This window comes from Sinohyriopsis cumingii, chromosome 6 (genome assembly GCF_028554795.1).
Source record: "Sinohyriopsis cumingii isolate HCF-2022 chromosome 6, ASM2855479v2, whole genome shotgun sequence".
Classification (NCBI taxonomy): domain Eukaryota; kingdom Metazoa; phylum Mollusca; class Bivalvia; order Unionida; family Unionidae; genus Sinohyriopsis; species Sinohyriopsis cumingii.
In genome coordinates this window covers 21,570,311-21,588,422 of record NC_142966.1, presented here as the reverse complement: position 1 = coordinate 21,588,422, position 18,112 = coordinate 21,570,311, and the positions used below count along the sequence as shown (strand labels likewise).

General features: G+C 34.5%; 1 protein-coding gene across 1 annotated transcript in view; it reads left to right on the top strand.

The window, feature by feature from the left end:
• LOC149796474 (uncharacterized) overlaps positions 1-18,112 on the top strand; it is a 294,892-nt gene that overhangs the window by 7,811 nt on the left and 268,969 nt on the right. The window contains exons 2-3 of the mRNA XM_089961179.1: positions 6,507-6,580; positions 16,210-16,261. Of these exons, the coding sequence (XP_089817305.1) occupies positions 6,518-6,580; positions 16,210-16,261 (115 nt within the window). The 5' untranslated portion in view covers positions 6,507-6,517. The remainder of the gene's footprint in view (positions 1-6,506; positions 6,581-16,209; positions 16,262-18,112) is intronic.

The following is an 18,112-nucleotide window of genomic DNA, read 5'->3' as shown; positions in this document are numbered from 1 at the left end:
CATACAAATTTTTATATTCAATTTTAGACGGCAAAGTTGACTGAAGAATAGCATTTAAAACATGTAGTAGCTTGTGTCTGTACAAGTGATAACAATTTATCCAGTGGTAGTGTAAAAAGATAACTTGAAATGATTTTTGTAGTGAACTGCAATATGCCTGTTCAAAATGCATATTGGTGTACACACTGATGAAACACAAGTTCTGTTTTCCACATCTGTTGTGTCAGGTAATAAGCTAGTTGTTAGTATGAATATTAGCACACTCAAATTTCCCATTTTGGTGGGACCAGTTCCGTGATTTTGCATTGTGTTTCAATGTTAAAGACCACAAAAGAAGTGTATTAAAAATATAGCTCCTGGGAGGCTCTACCTTAATAAACAATAGTGCTGATCTCTCACATGAAGACCTAAGCTATGTTGTTGAGGTGCTGTATATGTATGCTGGTATGAACTTATCCTCGTAGCTTATGCAGGGTACATATAACATGTCTTAATGAGACCTTTGTATGACCACATGACTACTCATGAGCTTCCAAACTAATCCAACTCTTCTACTGCTTTACAGATACATCTTGCTCATGTTACAGTGCAGTAGTTGGGGTCCATAATTGGTGACCCTGATGTGTACCGAACAGCGGTTTAGTTAAAATAATTGAAATTATGAGTATACTTGTGAAAATGGAGTGGGGGTGGGGAAATCAAAATGCCAATCAGATGTAAGGTAACAATGTAAGTTAATGCGAATTAGATTTTTCTTCACTGCATCTTATTTATACATTTAATTGTATGTGATAATAATATTAAATTAAACAAAAATATAATACCAAGCTTCAGGTTGTTTTCTTTCAGCCATACTGCCATATAGATCAGATTGTGAGTAATATTAAAAATAATGATGTAAAACACCTCATTTTAATAGATATACCTGCCAGTTTTGATTTCTATCTACAGCTGCATCAGGTTTAAATTGATTTAAAATTATGAAAAATGTCACTTGCCTCAAAAAATGATTTAATTTAGGTTGCACATGACGCCAGTGCATCATGACATTAAAAGCTTCTTTTTAATTAAGAACTGATAATTGTGTATATACCACTTTACATCCATGTAACAATTAAAGAAATGAACATGTCTGTAACAAGTACTGCAGGTGACTGAGTGAAGTCAAGTAATTTTTAACAATAAAATATCTCATTTTCAGTTAAATATAAGAATTTATTCAGATTTCCAGAACCGGATATTTTTTGTTTCTACAAGGAACTGTAGACTTCAACACTACATATTACAGCATACGTCATCTTCTTCCATCTTCGATTCTTTGTTGGGACTCGAACTTGAAATCATTAGAACATTTTGTTATTAGTACTACTAAAATTTTATTTGTGGATTATTCTTGGATTAGTTTTGGATTTCATTCTTAAAACTAAGTTCATATTTTTTCATTTTTTACAGAATTTTTCCAAATAAACTCTTATATTTTTTCATAGCTTGTTGTTTTCACTCTTGTGTTACTGTTTATTCGAGCCTAAAATTGTAACATAAAAAATCCGGATTTTGTTAAAGTTGTGTCTAACAAGAATGACTTAATAGAAAAATACAAACTGATATAACAAGTAATAATTCATGTAACATTTTAGATATGCTTAAGAAATTCTATCAAAATTTAGACCAAAAAGATCTTGATAGCAGTGATTTAATGGTTCAGACAACAAAATTGGTGTTCCCAACAAAGAAGGAGACTCAGTTTGATGAAGGAAAGTTATCTGAGTCGCCAGAATTACTTGAGACTCACCCATGCCATTATCTGTTTGTGAAAAGAATGATTAGCAGTCGAAAAACAAAAACCTCTTATTTGCCACTTAAGATCCATTCACTAAAAACGTCAAAATGTACAGTCAAACCTATCCTAACAATCACCTTTACATAGTGGTCACCTGGTCATGGTCATTTTGATTTCCCCTTGGCAATATTTTCTATATAAATGTTTGTAATGGTCACCTGCATTTTGTGGGTCATCAACCTGGTCTTTCCTAATGAAACAGTGGTTTCTCTCTGCCTTAAATGGTCAGTAGATTGCATCTATAATGACCACTCAGTCTCTGTACTTTAACGTTTTGCTTCATGAGGAAGGCATTGTCAGAAAAAAAAAAATATTACGTGAATTTATATGCAGACATTTCTTACTTGTACTGATTGTTTTCCAGCAATATTTTCAGTGTAATCAAAGGTGTCATTATGTCAAATTTGAAAGTGAGGTGGCTCTTATCATTAGGTTAGAGTGTGGAAGCAGTTCATTTGCTGGATGGTGGGTTAGGTTATTCTGCCAGTAGTTTCATATTTACATCTATTTGCTTGTGAAATAAAAGTTCATGCTTGAAAAAATAAACTAGTACAAGTTACATCCCTGCTCATTGGAGTCAAGGGTCATGCAGTACTGAAAACTCGTCTGTAAAGGCAGGCAAAGTTTCATTTCATACAACTCTTGGATTTCCTATTCATCACGTGCCTCTTACATAGCTGTCGTTTGATCTTGGCAACTTTGTTAAACAACTGGCTAATCCAGATATTGTTTTTTAAGTATGAACAGCTGTTTCAAAGCTTAAATTATACAAGTTGGCCAAAGAAAGAGTTGTCTGTTTTACAGACATATCATGTATAATTTGTCAATCAGGAGTGAAATCAGTGTGGTGTTTTTTTCATGGAGCATAAAAGTAAGATCATTGATTTTTTTGAATCAGTGATGATTTAATTTATATTAGGTTAAAATGAGCAGGATACTATAATCTTGTGTGGAACATACATTTTGGAGAGAACAAATTTCATGATTTTGTTGAATAATACACATAAAATTATCTTGGTAATATAAGGAAGTCCATGGTGAGTAGAAAATTTAAAGAAACTTCAATGTAATATAATAGTAATATAATTTAAATATAATAATATTCAACACTTATCAAAAATACTTACGAAAAACAGTCATATGGAATTTAAATATTTTTATATACTCATTAGCAGATTGTTGACAATTAAAAACAACTTGAAGATGGTCAAGTTTTTTTCTTCTCATGTATTGACCTATAAACTATCAGGATTTCACAGTTGGCATTCAGCACAGTGTGACATTATTTATTACATGATTATTATAGAGTATTAACAAAACAAATTTATAAGCAGTATGGCTCCACTATTTCTTGGAAACATCTATCCTTTTGTACAACTTACTGGTAGCTATATATTTTTTAAACCTTTTTACACAATAAAACAAAATTTTTATACTAAGTGAAATTTAGGATTTTGTTGGTGTAAATTAGATAGTTTGCAAGCTAGAACATGAAACTAATAAACCCATAAAAAATTGTCATTTACAATAAAAGCATCTTTGTGAGACATCAAATATGTAGTTGGAATATAAATTGTGATCCATGCAACTAATGATTTCCAGTATATTTCAGTAGCTTCATAGTCTTCAGATAAGTGCTCAATATTTTCTGTTCCTTACAAAAAGTACACTTGTTATTACAGTTCTTTAAAAAATTGATTTGTGACAATAATTATATGCATAAATCTAAAATTAAAACTAATCAGTGTTGTATCCTTTCTGCAGTGTTTTAACAAAATGGAAGACTATAATGTCTTTACCAAATTTATCATTTTCCAAGAGGTTCTTGTATCTTAAATTTTATGAAATCTTTATCTAAAAAAAATACAATATAGGTGTGAGAGGCATAGTAGACAGAATTACCCAGGTTAAATTTACCATTGTAAATTTCAACAATTAAGGTACAGAGTTCATTCTAGGATTCATAGATATGGGGTCAGTGATTCATTTTTATTTTCAAAATTGAGTAGGTGAGATTTTGATGGGCCAGTGAGGTTGCAATTCCCCCCCCCCCATTATATCCCTTTGTCATATTTTCATATTACTTTCTGGAATTTATAAAGCCTGCTCTTGACTTATTAGATTCATATAATCATATTCAGAAAAATATATAATTCATAGAAAGCAAAATCTAGGTATTATGTTATTTAAGATTTAACTTTAAAATGCAATTTGTAGGTCAGAAACGTACAGGACAATGCTATGTTGTGGAATTCTCAAGAACTGAGAGGTGTTGTACGGTCAAAGTTGTTTTCTGACTTCACTCGTAGTTGTAAAAATGAGGAAAAAAACAGCAAAGCAGATATAATATAACCAATTCCTAAAATTGCTACAAGTACGTAGACAAATAATAAATTTGCAATCCTATTAATGGACTGTTATAATGAAACAAAGTGAGTAATTATACATTATGAAAACCCCTCCTTCTAAAAATAGATACATTCTCGTCAGTGTTGATTCGGTTGGAAAGAAGGGTTTAGTTCATATACTGACTATAAAGGAGCCGTGTCGTTAATTTTATGCATTTTAGTGTGTTTTGTATGAATAGCTATGGTAATGTTTTATCCGCAACAAAGAAATGAGGAAGAACAGTATCATTTGAAGACACGTCTGCATTTTCCCTAATGTACATGGTACAGGGATTGTTTCAAACGTGTTTAGAAATCTTTGAAAGTGCCATTATTGAAAAAGTGTATAACATAAAAAAAAAAAAAAAAATTTAAAATAAATTGATTAAGTGTAGTTTATTAAGCATATTCTTACTTCGCGTCCATTTATCCCTGTTGAGCTGTCACTTCTCCCTGTTCTGTCCAAATGAAGAAATCACTTCTCCCTAAAAATTCTAGTCTAGCGTGCTCCATGACTAAATACAAAACACTTGGCTAAACAGATTTATTAGTGAGAATAGCAGTTATCTTTTTGTCCAGTGGCATAGTTACCAATCAGAAGTAGTAATTGCATAATACGAGAGGGAGATAACTAGTGCCAGCCATGATGCTGTGAACATCACTCATCAATGAAATAAATTAAAATTTTTAATGGTAATTTTCACCAATATATTTTATGAAAAAACATCAGTAAAGCTCACTAGAGAGTTAAAAAGATAGTGACAAATATTAGGTTATTGAAAACAAAAACAAGGTTAGGACTAAAGAGTAATCTAAATGATATTAGTCTTCCCTGATCTCCATACCCCCATCCCCCAATCTTTACTCACTACTCACAAAGGGTAGCTTCTTGTGGGTCGGTTGTTGTTGTTGCTTTAGGGTTTAACGCCATTTTACAGCACAAGATAAGCTATACATGGCGGCCAGTGTAACTGGTGGAGGAAGACCCCTGGAAAACCCAGGGAAGAACCACTGACCCACGAGAAGCTACTGGCAGGCTTTTCCACGTACCCACGCTAGCCGAGCCTTGGCCTCAAACCCACGCAGACAGAGGTGAGATGGCAGTGATCTGGAATGGTGAGCGCTTCAGACCACTCGGCCACTCGGGGCCCCTCTCGTGGGTCGGTGGTTCTTCCATGGGTTTTCCAGGGTTCTTCCTCCACCAGTTATACTGGCCGCCATATATAGCCTATCTTGTACTGAAAAATGGCGTTAAACCCTAGAACAACAACAACACTCACTACATTTGAATAAACCACTCCGGTTGCCTAGTGGTTAGAGCATCCACCTCGAAAGCAGAAGGTTGTGTGTTCAGACCCTGGCTGAGTCATACCAAAGACTTACAAAAATGGTGCTAACGACTGCCTCGCTAGGTGCTCAGCATTAAGAGGTTAGTGTTAGGACTGGTCGGTCTGGTGTCAGGATAATGTGACTGGGTGGGACATGATGCTACATGTCTGTGGCATGATGCCCCAGTGCTAGACATCACTATAAAACTGCCACACTGCAGACATCATAGCGATATGACTGAAAAATTGGTAAAGCTACATTAAAAATCCTAAAAACACACACATTTTAATAAATTAATCCTGTAGGGCAGCTTGTGTTCACTTAAAGTTGCAAAACTTTTTAATCTATTATGGTTGATTTGATAACTTTGTTTTCTTAACAAGAGCATGTTGATATAGTAATTTTTCCTCTATACATCTCACATGTGCAGACATTTTTGTAAATTTCTCCCTAATCCAAATTAACTGATATCAGTAGTCAAGTAACCCATGAGTATTATGTCAAATACTTAGAGCAGTTGTAATTAATATATTATGTATATTATTAATTGTTGATAAATGGTACAATTAGTAGTTAAATCTTTTTTTGTGTGAACGAGTGAATAAAAACTGTATTGGTGTTTCTACATTGGTTCCGTGTTGCCTTCATTGTGCTAATATGGATGCATACATGTCTCAGTATAAAATCATATTTTACTAACATCTTGAAAATTAAATTATAGAATTTAAATTAGAATATATAGTATTTTTGATTCTGTGTAATTATTTTATTGAAAATATTGCTGAAATAAGAATGCTGTGTTGAATACTAATTGTGCTGCAGAATTACCTCCCCTTCCAATTATAAAAGCAAATTAACTTCTTTGTAGAACAAAGGAATCTAATTATCTTGTGATTATGTGTGATTTCATATTTATATTTATCTTACATAAGTACTTTTGTCTCTTTCAGCAAAGTGAACAATGATGCAAACAAAAGAACACCAACAGCCATTTTTCAAGCCTTTGGCAAAGGAAAGTTCTCAGGTGATTAAAAGATATGTCTGAACTTTATTACTTTTAGTAGTTCATTACTTGTATAGGTGTTACTTTTTTTGATATAAGTAGCCATTTAAGAGCTTAATTGTTTTTTTTTCTTCTGAGTTTATCATGATGTAAACTGTCAGTTACCAAATCACATAGCAAATAATGCCTGAAGAGCGTTATATAGACAACTGACAGTTTATACCACAAAAAAATCAGAGAAAACAACATTAAACTCTTATCATTGCCATTCTTTATAATTTTATTTATTGTTTATTTTTTAAAGATATAATTGTGCATAGTGGAATGTACTATAGGCTGAAGTTTTCACATAGGTCAATTATCAGATCATTGATTTCTTTCACCATGTTTTCCATACTAGGAGGTGGTCCTGATATTATTTTATTTTACATGAATCTGGGCTGCAATACCTCACAGCGTACAGTAAACATTTAAAATCTGTTCTGATTTGGTCTAGTGACTTCCATCTCTGGCACTATTTCCAACTGCCAAAATAATACTTTGGTTGTAATTGGTTAGGTCAGTATTCATTATTCTATCTGTGATGTTGTTGATATTTGCACCTCTAAGAGTCGGTACTACTGTTTTAAGTCTCCTTGGTATTATGCTTTTCAGTATTGCGGAGCCAAATATATGAGTCCCATCTTTTCTGGCTTGTCATTTTCTGTGTTGGAAACTTGGTTCATATTTCAGACACATCTCCTTGAGGAAGGAGTGCTGAAATTGGTGTCAGTTGTGTGAGCTAATCTAGCTGATGTTGACATATTTGTCTGAGCTCTGGGAAATGCATTTGGTGGTGTAGGCAACAGACTTGTTTGAGCTGTGGGTCATGGGTGTACTCTTATTGCTTTTTCTGGTGTGACACATGACTGAGTGTGGGTACTGTTTGCAATGCAAGATTAGTTTGGGTATCGGTTGATACTTGTATGGTCATTTTACATTTTCTTTTGGCTGGTATTTGAATTGTCTGTGTTTAAATGTCTGGCATTGTTGCTATTTGGGAGTCTGTCTGGATTGCTGTTTCACATGAGGTTACTTGCTCATTAATCCTTATTTGTGCCGACTTGATATCATGTAACTTTTAATTCTTCAGTTTGGACCTCCATGTTCATAAATGTTTTTTGATGTACACACATGGAGGAATAATTATGTTTTAAGCCATCATTGTAATGGTCTTGAGTGATGGAGCTTGTAACCGCCTGACACTCCATAGGGGTGTGTATGTGTGTGTGTGATTTAGATTTTTTAATGTAGCTTTAACAATTTTCCAGTCATATTGCTATTGATGTCTGCATTGTGGCAGTTTAAAGTGATGTCTGGCAGTGGGGCACCATGCCGCAGACATGTAGCATGATGTCTCATCCAATCACGTTATCCAGACACCAGGCCGACCAGTCCTAACGCTAACCTTTTAATGCTGAGCACCTAGCAAGGCAGCTGTTAGGACCATTTTTAGAAGTCTTTGTTATGCCTCGGCCGGGGATCAAACCCACGACAACCCGCATCTGGGGTGGACACTCTAACCACTTGGCCACTGGAGCAGTCCTGGAGGAGTGTACATTTTTGCCTGATTCATCTAGGCAAAGACTTTAGGAACTGTTTCATGTTTGATAGTACATTTAGTTTCTGGTTTAGATGTCAGCATAAAACTGCTTTTAGTATGGGTATTCTCTTCCTGTCCACATTTACAGATATTATCTAACCATGTGAAACAGTTCAGCCCCTGAGTAGGACACATGTTGTTTTATACAATGTAGGTGTCACAATGTTTTTCTCTTGTGTTCCGTAGATAGTACCATTTTGAACACTTGAACTGCATGAGGTCATGCAAGGTTCAGAATCCAATATCTGTTTTATGAACAATATGCACAATAACACTGTATGTATTATGTTTGACCCTCATGAATTCTGGATAAATGTCAACCATATTAGTAACTCCAAGTCATCATATGCACCATTATTTTCATTTTCACTCTGTTCATGACTTTTTTGAACAGGATTATCTGTGTGGGTCTGATCTTCAGGTATATTAGACATACTAAAGCCAGAAAATGATGCAGATAAAGTTGAGCTAAGTGTGCTAAGTAAGGAACCTATAAGGCTAGTATTTAAATAAGTTTCCATGGTCTAGATATATTCATTTTATAACAGTGATAGAATATGTAATATGAAATCCTTATGTATGACTAGCACATATCCACACACTTGACAAAAAAAAGGAAACTTGCTTTATGTGTTTGAGTTTTATCATCTGAAGTAAAGATATGGTAGATGTAGTTGAACAATTCCAATTTAATCCACTTGGGTAGCCATCTTGGATAACCTAAAATCCTGTTTTTTTGGAACTGGTCTCCAAAATTCTTTTTAATAACTGAAAGCGTGCACATTAAATTTCATTTACACTAACTTAATATTGTCATAAATCCACAGTATTAATTATGAAAATTTGTATTAACATATTTAACACCAGTTTTTACAACAAATTCATTGAATGTTGATTGGAGCATAGTTAGATTCACCCATACATGGCAACCTTCTTGAACAGATGAAATTAATATAAGTATTGATTTGATAATGTATCATGTCATTGACTGTGTATTGTGAATTGTATCAATATGTGGCACAGGTGTATCATTTCATCCTTATGTTTAGCAGTCCCCTAAAATCCATGGGAATGTTGCTTGGAACTAAGCACATCAGTCCCCTAAAATCCATTGCAACGTTGCTTGAAACTAAGCAAAGATTATCAATAAATAGAAATCCAAATCTTGAGCATTATTTTCATCTGAACGGAGGTTTTGCCTTTTTTGTACCTATTATTACTTGTCTGGGTCACAGCCTCTAACCCCATTAGTTTTACTTATTTAGCAAGCAAGCCACACACTTTGTACAAACTGAATTATTAGCGTTAATAATTCATGAAAGTGAAGTGGCCCAGTCAAACAGTAACAGAGAGCAGTAACTGGAAAAACTGACACTGTTGGTACTGATAAATTTTTTACTTAAATTTTATTATTTGTAAATCTTCTGTATGGTTCCTTATCTGTGCTTGGAGTTGTTGGTGACTTTCTAGTTTTATCAACACAATCTTGAACTAGGCAGCGCTAATTATTTTATCTTCAATAGCCACCAAATACAGTTTACTCATTGTGTTGAGACTGCTTTGTACTGTTGCATGGAATTTGGAATGGACACGTATTTATAAGTGTAATTGCTTCTGAATTTTTTTACTATTGCTATTGAGTCCCCACACACCAGAAAAACCAGAGACAATAAAGAAATATGATCCAGCTTTATGCACCTGTAAGATGTGAGATTTAGGTTTATCAAAACCATTTATGTTATCAAATGTAATTTGACCACTTGTTATGGTGAAATGTTTAACCCTGGTAGTGCAGGAGCCATATATTTATAGATGATGTCACCTGGTTTTGTATACGAGAACCATATATTTATGGTCAAATGTCACCTAGCTCTGTGTGCAGATACCATATTTTTATGACACATGAAAGTGATGTCTACGTCCAATCTAGGTTAATAATTTATCATGTACTAATAATAGCAGGGAGATAGCTTATTTAGTAGTCTTGAAGATCATGGTTCTGCATCACTGTAACCGAATATCAGTGAAACAAATATTAAAAAAGACTTATTTGCCCAGGAAAGTCTGCTCTCAACAGTGGAAGTTGATGTAAACAATATGGTGGCTGTTAAGTAGTTATAGTCCGAATTACAATAAAGTTTGTTAAGGCTTTGTGTGGAAGTGTAGAGGTATAAATAGCAATATGCAGACTTTTCCAAATCTGAGAAATAATTTTCTGCAGGAATACACCACTTGTTGATAAGCTGCACAGGGGTCAACTGACCTAAGGGGTGCCAGTCATGGGTGAAAAAAATGGTGCAACAAAAATATACATGGAACCGTTAGAATGACAAACTAACAGTGACATAAAGTACATGTGACACATCATGTTGATTTCTTTATGTGCCTTAAAATTTGAATATTTTTTGCCAATTTATTGCCAGTTACTTTTGTTTGTGCCACTTTATGTCCATTCATGGGGTCCCATCATGAGGTACCCTTCAGTGAGGTTTTCTCACTTATCCAATTTCTGCCTTCATGGGGTACCCTTCAGTGAAGGTCTATTTTTACTTTTGGATTTTCCTTATGTATTTCTGGCTTGATCTTTTATATATTTCTGGATGTATCTTTCATGTATTTTTGGCTATATTTATATCTGGCTATTTTGGGGCTTTTTACCTCTATAGTCTATTTTTACCATAAATGGGTGGGGGAAATGTGTTTCCCATTTATGGTCACATGGACATACCCCCCTCCCCTTGGTGAATTCCTAGATACAAAACAAAATGAAAGAAATTCAGAAGTTTGTCCATAAATTTTGTGCAGGCCATGGTTCTACGGTCAACTGGATGCACACTGATTTCTAACAATGTTTTGCATACCCACCCCCCAGACGAATCTGAGATGGTGCAAAACGTCACCACCACCAGTTTCGACTGGTGATGGATATGCACAAATTGTCATCTATCAGTACGTTTTCCAGTTGACTTTCAAACGCTTAGCCTCCGGCCCACTACTAAATAACTTAACTTTAAATCCACCAGGAATATGCTGATTCCAGAGTTCGAACCCACAAAGTATACCAGTAATGGTTTGGAAATCCAGTGACATTGCCTCTAGACTACTGCAGCTTTGAAAGATATTTGTTAAAATCTAATATAAATACCTGCTGCTGACAAAATTGATTAAGATAAATCATAGTTATCCCATGCTGCAGATTAATTTGTATATGTAGTCCACAGGCAGAGTTAGTCAAGTGAAACAGGTCTGCTGACACAATACTCGAGAATTTTTCTAAACTACCTCTGGGCAGTTTTCACAGAGACTATATCAGTAGAAACTGTGTTATTTACGAAAAAGAAATAATATATCAAAATTCATATTCGTATCTGTAGTCCACAGATTGAGTTAGTCAAGTGAAACAAGTCTGCTGTCACCATATTAGAGAATATTCCTAAATAGCCTGCAGCAAAATAAGTCTCTCCACAGTGTACAGGACTTGAGTTTTGGCTGTCATATATTTCCCAGTGCGTCATAGTGGATAGGTGTTTTTAGCGCAACCGAATGACCTCATGTGGGGAAACCCTGCATGTTATTAATTGCGTATAGGTATTTTTAACACAAACACGTGGCCAGAGCATTGGTACACTTACTTGCATACTGTTCATATACACATGACTAATGTATAGCATGAATAGACTATCAACACCGTGTACTCACCTGCCAATCTGATCACATACATTGAATCCATAATACCTACAAGTAATTCAATTAAAAATATGCACACACACAGATTTAAAATATTCAATAATTTTGTGACAGGTCCTCTAGGTCTGAATTCAGTGGGGAAAAAATAGCACAATCACATAACGAATGATGAAGCACATATACTTTACAGTATGTCCCAATTCGGTAAAAATTAGTTTGCGTTTTAAGCTGCTGTTGGTAGCGTTTGTAAGCATAAACTTTTTTCTTGCAAAAAGGAAACTTTTATGGCACAGTAAACATGTTCTAGTCATGTTGGAAAATGAAACAATCCATCAGATTCCATTGCTTTTTTTTTTATACATATGAGGTAGTGAAGTGATGCAGCCTTCCATGCATGTGTCAGAAATTCAAAAAAGGGTCAATGGACGATAGAAGCACACGTGTTCTGCTTTGCATGTGTGTGTGTGTGTGCGATTTAGATTTTTAATGTTGCTATATAAAAAAATTCAGTCATATCGTACAAATTCTGCAGTGTGGCAGTTTATAGTAATGTCTAGCACTGGGGCATCATGCTGCAGACATGTAACATGATGTTCCACCCAGTCACATTATCCTGAGACCAGACCAACCAGTCCTTGCACTAACCTCTTAATGCCTTGTGCCAAGTGAGGCAGCTATTAGTACCATTTTTATAAGTCTTTGGTATGACTCGGCCGGGGATCAAACCCATGACCTCCCACATCCGAGACAGATGCTCTAACTACTAGGCCACCGGAGCGTTTTGTTCTGGTTTGATGACAGGGATTACTACAGAAAATGTGTGTTCTAAAGGATTTCATTTTGAGTGAAAAGAAGAGGAATTTTACTTACCATTCACATACAAATGTCAGTCTGTGTAAATGTTTTAATTACTGCAACGAAAGATAGATTATGAAAAAATGCCTTGTTCAGTTTAATTCCGCTACCAGAAATGTCAACCCCCAAAAAAGCAGATATATCATAACATACATTACTCATGCTAGATGTCAACATAAGTGGATTATGATATAACAATTCACTGTTAAGATGGCTTGTCAATATGGACAAAGAATTTGTTTATGTAACAATAGATAAATTTCAGTGCATTTTACATCAAATTTGCGGCTTCCTTTCATGGGGCCTCTGAATTTCTCCACTCCAGAGCAATGGTTGTATAAAAAAATTTAAAGTTCAAACAGCCAACAATGTAGCCAATAAAAAAAATCGCCAGATGGTATATTTTGCCACCAATAAGGAAAAAAAAATCACAGTTTGCGACATTGGCAAAAGCCCTGTGCAATCCCCGAGTTATTTTTTTTACTTTTAAGAAGGAAAACTATTTTGTCTTGTTCGAGAAAAATACATTAAAATTTCAGGAGCCATGCCATGATCATCTTGTATTATTCATACTTGATCTCTTCCCCAAAATGATAATTCTTGAAATTTTGGGAGCCACACCACAACCATATTATATCCAAATTTGTGTTATAACAGAGCATGCTATAGTGGGGTCATACTGTATTCTCTTTATACTAAAACATGAAAAATATAATTGTTCAACATGTCCACCCTTTTTTCTCTACATTATGATAATTAGTATTTTATCTTCATAATTAAAACTGCTTGATAACATTGAGTTCTTTGAAAAATGAATGCTGTATTTAGTTGGATACAAGATTCTGCCAACAATATTATTTTAAAAAGTCTTTTAAACCTTTCAAACACTAACATTATTTTTTGGTTGCTATGGGAACCAAAGTAAATCTGTATTGATCATTTTCAATATGATTCGTATGGGTTCCTTATCAATAAACTATAAATAAATTAATAGAATTATATTTTATATATAGATCGTTTGTGAATAATACTGCACAAATATTGCATCATCTAAATATTGTAACATAATGAAATGTAGTGACATGTTTGAAAGTAAAGTTTTAATTATTTAGCATAGGCCTAAAATTAATGAACTTAATATGTAGGGGGAAAAAAGCCAACTGTCCATGTACACATTCATAATTACTATATTTGATGGAAAAGTATACATTATATTCAATTTTTTGTTAAAAATGATTTTTCCTCCCTTTTTCTCTATTTGGGTGCTATGGTAACCATGAACATGCATCAATTTCACTGACATTTTTAGTGCTAGCAATCTGCATACATATATGCATCACTTTGTACAATTTCACAGCAGTCTGATTATAAATAATAGTTCTGAATGTATTATATGGATTTGGCCCAAAGAGTATGTATTGTTCCAAAACAATTCAGCATACACAGACAGGGCAGTTAGAAACAAATCAGCGCTAGATTTCTAGGTCAAGAAAAACAACACAGCACTTCCCGTGTTAAGTATGCTGTAAATAAATTACTACACATGATAGTGTATGCACATCTGCGATCTGTTCATCCGTGTATTGTTTCATCCCATCATGGGCTATATATCAACATACTCTTTGATAAATGCAACTGACACTCCAGAGTCTGATTCCATGATTTTCAATGACCTCAGCCAGATTCTTTACTACAAAGTTGCCTTTGAGTTTGACAAATATGTCTTGAATATCTTCATTACACGTTTGCAATTTACTAGTATGTTCTTCAAATGAATGCATAGCTCACCAGGGTCCACACCAGCAGACATTTGTATAAATTTAATTATACTTGATTGTGAAATCAGTAATTGTTTGCAGTGTTGGTGAATGCTCAAGTGCATGCAATGCTTCAGCACCAAGATGACCACATATTGGTCCATCCAACTGAGTTTCTGTTAGAATGGTGGAGGGAAACTGGTTGTTATCCAGGTCCAAGACATAGTGTGCTAGTGCCTTTCATTAAGTAATTAACAACTTAAGCTAGTGTTGCGTGTCCATATGAGTCAAAATACAAATGATGTTGAGGTGTCACCACGTATGTAATGCACTGAGTGCCAGCTCCTGATGTCAAATCCAGATAGACAGTACAGTGTACCAGTTATAGGTGTGCGTGGCACCAGTGATGCAGGTTTATTTCACATAAAGACTTCATGAAAATGCTTCACTGATTTTGCCATTGCAAGTAAGTCAAGATTTGTGAACTCTGTGATGTTTTGCATGTTGTACTGTGTAATCAAAGACCTTTTCATGATGGTATTCAACGACTTGTTCCTGATAATCGAAAACCCTGTCCTTTTTTTTATAGACCTAACATATCCTTCATGCATTATGCAGCTGTCAACCGCCTTTTTCAGCAACATCTTGGATGCAGTACTGACAGCCCATAATGCCATCGCTCTTGCAACTGCTGGTGCTGCAGCTGCAAACTGCTGGAATTGCTGCAAGGAATGGAAATATTCTTCTGATCTTTTGCATTTGTGACACTTCTGACTTGGACACTACTTAATGTTTGATGCTCATAGTTGAATAAAAACTTCTCAACAGACTTCGAATATGGTGCAAGGAAAATGGTACATGTGTCATCAATATGGATAAAACATTAAGTCTTGTTGATAACTACACAATAGAAAAGAGCAAGACTGAAAACTAATATGCTGCATGTTCTCTATAACAATGATCTGAAAATGATGTGTTTCGATAGAATTTTCGGAATATTTGTAGATAATAACTTGCAGTGGTCTCATCATATCAATTATATTTCAGAGAAAATAAACTTTTATCTTTGGCTTCTAAAGAAAATCAAGGCCTTAATTCCACTATATTACAGAGTTACTTTTTACAAAAGTTACATTCATCTGCATCTTGACTGTACTGTAATATAATTTGGGGGAACACAACGGCTACAAATATGAGAAAAATTGTGAAGAAATTATTGGTAATAAATTATTGCCATTTGAAAGTGTTTGAGTTTCTTCATTACAAGTACATAAACCATGGAAAATGGGTATTGAAAACTACTTTTCTAGCTCCAAAACCACTTGCATACTTTGTTCAGTTGAAAACTAATAATTAAAAGGAATGAAAACTCAACCAGATTACAGTGTTGAAATTTCAAGTCAGAGCATTCATGTTTAAAGGGGATCCATTTTGCTGTTTTAAAAGTATATTGTCCAAGGGACAAGCATTTTATGAAATAAATGTCTCTTGATGCCTATATTCAAAACTTTGTACATATAAGACAAAAGATTTCCTGTCCCTGTCATATAATAGGTTACAAAATGAAAACATCCTGACTCTTGCATCAAGAAAACTAATATAGCAGAGACAGAATCATTTTATCTTAGTTTTAGTTCAGTTTCTTAACCCATAGTGTATGTAAAATTATTTTCACGTAATGAATATGCAGTATTCTCTTTTCTTTTCAGTCAGCTGGCTCTTTGAATCGAAATTCTCAAGGTATTATCACAAGAAACAATGGTGAGGATTTGTTGGCAGTGAAGTAGCACAAGTATATAAAATAATTAGGTTCTATCCGAAGATGCACATTGTGTGTTTGGGTCTGTGGGGAAAAAATGCATTGAAAGCTCAACAAGATATCCAAATATAATGTATCTTATTGCAAGCCCTGTCATTATTTCTTTTATTACATCAGTTGTTAATATATAAAGATCTCCCCTCTTTGAACTCATCAGGCCATAATGCCAAGTGATGATCAGAGGTTAATGGTATGGTCCTTAGTCTGTCTTTCTTTGCTTGACATACATTGTCCATTATGTAAGCAAAATAGTTACAACATCCCAAGAACTGCTTGATCATTTTGCACTCAGTTTTTCAGGGAGTATTCTGACATCAAAGATTTTCAGATTTGTTCAAATAATCCGCTATCACACATGGTAGCTGTTAATGATAATAGAAACTTTGATTTCTCATAAACTGTTCAACAGAGTTGAAACCGGTGTCATTAATCTCAATGGAAGTTCTGGTCCAGGTACTCACTAGTTTCATGCGCGATTGATCCACATAGAATTATTTATTTTGATTCTAATGGATTGGCACTACTGAAAGAATTTTTAAAATATGTTGTCAGAGTGCAAAGCACTCATCTTCAAAACACTCCCATCTGGTGTTCAACATTACCAACACAGACAATAACTGATCTGCCGATATGTGGCCATGAAGTAATTGCTGTACTCGACGCTGTGTCAAGGTCACTAACACCACCTCATAAAGTTGTGCATGAGTATACAAGTAGACGGTATAACTATACACTGTCATTTTAAACTGATCTTAAACTATAATGGTAGATATTTATGGAAGATCTTCTCGCCTGAGTAAAACATGGCAAGGAGACTTATCTAAATAATGCACACCTTGACACGGTCAAGGATAAACTCACTAGTCTTTTTAGTCTCGCAAATGTGGACCAAGATGAAGTTGTTTTTGAGGATAAATAAGGACAGTTAAAGACAAGCAGTATCCTGCTGACATATTATTCTGCAGGTTCCAGATGCGACTGAAGATAACTTAGTGGTGTTTGCTAAAAATGGTAAAATTTAAAAATCAGAGGAATCAGTCTTTACTCATGGGAGACATTACTGGATGCATCAGAAGAATTGGAGATATTATGTATGGTGATCTCAGTATGAGTAAAAATGCAATTATTAATGTGAGAGAACCAAAATTAGACAAAGATGGGGTAACAAAAAGATATGTAGACAGCAACAACAACATGATCAGAACTGAGATCGGTAAATATTTTGCTAAAGCCGGTGATACAGTGACTGGCAATCTCAATATGGCTAGTAATACCATTGCTTATTTGAGAGAACCATTAATAGATGATGAAGTTGCAATGAAGTGATATGTGGACAACAGTAAGATTCCGATGCAGACATCATTAATGACACTCAGTGATGGATTGACCACATTTAGATCTGAATATTCTAATCATGTACAATCGTTTATAAATTTTTGCACAAAAAAATGGAATTGTTGATGATTTCTTTGGAGAGACAACATTTTTTGGTATTAAACTCTCTGACATCAAAAAGATCATTGACGGTGTAGTTATATACAGTAGTGTCTGGATCAACATTATGGACACCACTTTATAATCCATCAAACATCGCACTGAGGTTCCCAGTATATGCAGGTGCTCAGTACTCAGCACTACAAGATTTACGATATCTACCACAATTTCATGGTGTTATCCACTAACTGGATCCTCTGGATATATGTTTGTGATTTTGGAGCAAAACAACGAGGAAACATTTCTGTTTGAACCCAAAGAAAAAAATTTAAGTTGTATTATTGGTGTCTTGAATTAGT